The sequence below is a fragment of the Scylla paramamosain genome, chromosome 21 (genome assembly GCF_035594125.1).
Source record: "Scylla paramamosain isolate STU-SP2022 chromosome 21, ASM3559412v1, whole genome shotgun sequence".
NCBI classification, from domain to species: Eukaryota; Metazoa; Arthropoda; class Malacostraca; order Decapoda; family Portunidae; genus Scylla; species Scylla paramamosain.
The window spans coordinates 2,439,440-2,442,776 of NC_087171.1; the positions used below are offsets into that span (position 1 = coordinate 2,439,440).

At 41.4% G+C, this 3,337-nt stretch overlaps 1 protein-coding gene across 1 annotated transcript; it reads right to left on the reverse strand.

Moving 5' to 3' along the window:
• LOC135110823 (uncharacterized protein K02A2.6-like) lies at nucleotides 1-711 on the reverse strand. The gene has a single exon (XM_064023395.1). It carries the CDS (start codon nucleotides 709-711, stop codon nucleotides 1-3), a length of 711 nt encoding a protein of 236 aa, XP_063879465.1.
• Between the last annotated feature and the right edge of the window lie 2,626 nt (nucleotides 712-3,337).

Below are 3,337 nucleotides of genomic sequence, written 5' to 3' on the forward strand. Positions count from 1 at the left end.
TCATTTCTGTTGAGGCATGAGGGGTTGTCCTGTACGCAAGCAAAAATTTACTGATGCAGGACACAACATTGCTGTAGCCCCTCTACATTTCATATTATGTTTAAATGTTTGTACAGATTTCTCTGCTTCGCCATTTGTGGATGGATGGTATGGTGTGGATAGCACATGCTGAATTCCATTTATCTTCAAAAGGTCTTTGAATTCTTGAGAGGTAAACTGAGGACCATTATCAGATACAAGTCTCTCGGTTAGTCCATGGGTAGCAAACATCTGCATAAGAGCTTTAATTGTTGCACAAGATGTCGTCAGTTTCATGGGAACAACTTCAGGCCACTTACTGTAAGCATCTACTATTATCAGATATGAATGATCTAGGAAAGGGCCAGCAAAATCTATGTGAAGTCGCTGCCATGCAAATTTTGGACATTCCCATCGGTGTTGGCAAACAACTGGTGGGTTATTTTGCTGAACAGCACACTCACCACAGCCTTTTACATATTCATCTATATCTTTGTCCATACCCAGCCACCAAACAAATGATCTGACAATGGCCTTGAATCTTACAACTTGATCAGAGTGAATTTCTTGCAAAACAAGTTTCCTTAGACATTTTGGTACAACCAGCCTAGCACCTTTTAATATACAATTTTGTTCCACAATAAGGTCTGACCAAACTTTCTGATATGGCTTGCATTTATCATGAGTAAGCATAGCATGTCTACCTGAAATCAATCCTTGCAAAACTTGAGGATACAGGGTCCTTTTGTGTATTTTGTGCAATATATTTAGCAGTAACTGGTATGTCAAAACTCTCAAGCAGCAGAATGCTAGATTCTGCTTCTACAGGTGCCTGGTCTACGGGTAGTCTAGAGAGTGCATCTGCATTTCCTAGTTTTGGTTGGTCTGTATTCCTAAATAAAAATCTCTCGTAGCGTACATTAATCTTAGTAGCAAAAATTAGTCAAGTAGCTCCTTGGCTGTCTTGTAGGTGTCGTCACCTGCTGTCAGAGTAGCAAAAATCTTTTGAACCTCTGGTCCAGATACATGAAGAAAAAGGGCTCTCTTCTGCTCCTCCTTGTTCACTCCTGTTGCTACAGTGTAGTACTCAAAGGCGGTGCAACATTTCTTCCACCTCTGCGCCACTTTGGAGGGGTCCACGGAGACTTGGAACTCCTTGGGGGATGGGACGTCTAGGACCATGTTGGCTGTAATGCTGTGCACTGCTTGGATCGGTATGCCACTCGTTGCCAGTTATGTTTGCGTGTTTTCTTGCCGATACACTCACCCGAAAGGTACATGAAAGGCTGTCATGAGGTGATTATATGCTGCCGCCTGTGCCTGTCCCATTCTCATCTGATGACAGTGGAGGAGAATAAAAGTGCACAAACTTCTTTTTGCATCTATTGTTGAAGCGGGGTGGCTAGGAAACAATAAACATTTGAATCTCTAAAACTATCAGCGCTGGAAATGCATGTACAAACAAAAGAGAAAACGCCTTTGTGACATTATTGGAATTTGATTTTATTACATACAAAACTGATGCTACATAATGAATATTACAAAATAACTAATGGCATATAATACTTCGGTTCTTCTTGATATGTACAATATATTTATAGACTGGGGTTTTACAACAGCACTATAAACTCAAATCTCCCACCTCAGGTTTGTTGGATGTTTTAGAGAAGTCAGTATGCTGATATCTGCCTGTCCTTTCGTCTCCTCACGGTCTTGGCCATCACAATATCCTGGTAGTACAAATAATACTTGTTCGACTCTTGAAAGCTCAGAATAAACACTTAGGATAAATGTTTTGTAACATATAAGTATAGTACATCAAGATGAATCACAAGAGACGGTTAAAGAATGTGCATCTCAGAGAACTGTGGAAGCGTTGATTGATCCCTACATTAAAACAGCGTTGATCACCGGCAACTCAGCCCATAGCAAACACCTAATTGTATGGAAGGTAGACCAACTGCGAACATTTTTAATGTTGTAGAATATATATATATATATATATAACTACAACCATGAATCCCTGCTCTTTCACAAGCTGCCTCAAATGGACTAGCTTCCCAAGTCACCACCTATGTAACTGGGTAAAGGGCTTAATATGGGTGTAGCCGCACCGGCTGGGCATCTATTGGCTGTCAGGTGATCTGTTTTACTGATCACACCCATCATCGTAGGGTCGAGGAAAGGCAGTTCTCCCTGACACGTTTATTGATGAGGTAGGCATGACCGTAAGAACTGCGAACAAGTTCTCGGTCTCGATTTCTTACAAAATAACATTATACACGGATATTAAACACTTTCAACATATTACAATATTCATTAACAATACATGCAATTGACTTGGCACTATGACAATCAGTTTTTACTACAAAATTAAAGTATTTACCTCGGTCACCATCCTGCCTGTCTTTGACTGAGCGCGACTTGGCCGTGAGTGATGCCCGCAGGCGACTAGCAGGTTAACCCCACACTCCTAACAAGTGAGCATCGGCTTCGGTGCTTAATATAGCATTAAATACTGATACTTACACATATTACACGTTTTCATGCAAATAGAAAACTATTGAACATTTCACTTATAAATGCCGAGGAATAATGACATGAGGTACATACGCTTTACATACAGTAACAATGGGGTTACAAGATCCTCTTTTTGACTCTTACAACTGGTCGTAACGCTAGGTCACACTAATGAGGTCACCAACCTGTTTTTACCCACCCACAGGCAGAGGAGATAGTCCACCAATTACTAATTCCAAAACCCGGGAAAGAATCGCCAGCCACGTTTTAGGGAGAGACAATTACAACGACCAACAACTACATATAAGGTAGAGGTATAAAACACCATTGGATAACTGCCCTCAATAACAAATCCACTCATTGTCCAACAAAGTGTTATATCTCTCACTGAGTAGTGTTGTTTACTACCTCCTGGATGAAAAACCTTGACAGAGCCTGCAGAGGGAGTAAAGTTTCACTACAGAGCAATACACTTACAATCCTCTGCAGCTAAGCACTCTTCCAGATCCTCAGCAAGCAGTAACATTTGACGAGACAACACATGCACAGACAAATACCCACAGACAAACAGGAGGGTAGTTCACCTCTCTCTGTAACAAAGCTTGGCTTGTTCCTGATATGAAGTGCATTACAATTAACTACACTCCTGGGTAGAGACTCCTACTGTATAGGCCGGGGTGTATGGCTGGAGGCAGAAGGAGGCAGTAGGCACCTGCTGAAATGATAATTACTTCCAGTGAGGTCTAAAGCACTGGAACAGGGAGTGCTGTAAACTTATCATTAAACCCAGCTGTGACCT

Bases quoted from the DNA above. Each gene is read 5' to 3' on its own strand.
- LOC135110823 (XM_064023395.1), bottom strand. From the start codon at position 711: ATGCTTACTCATGATAAATGCAAGCCATATCAGAAAGTTTGGTCAGAC.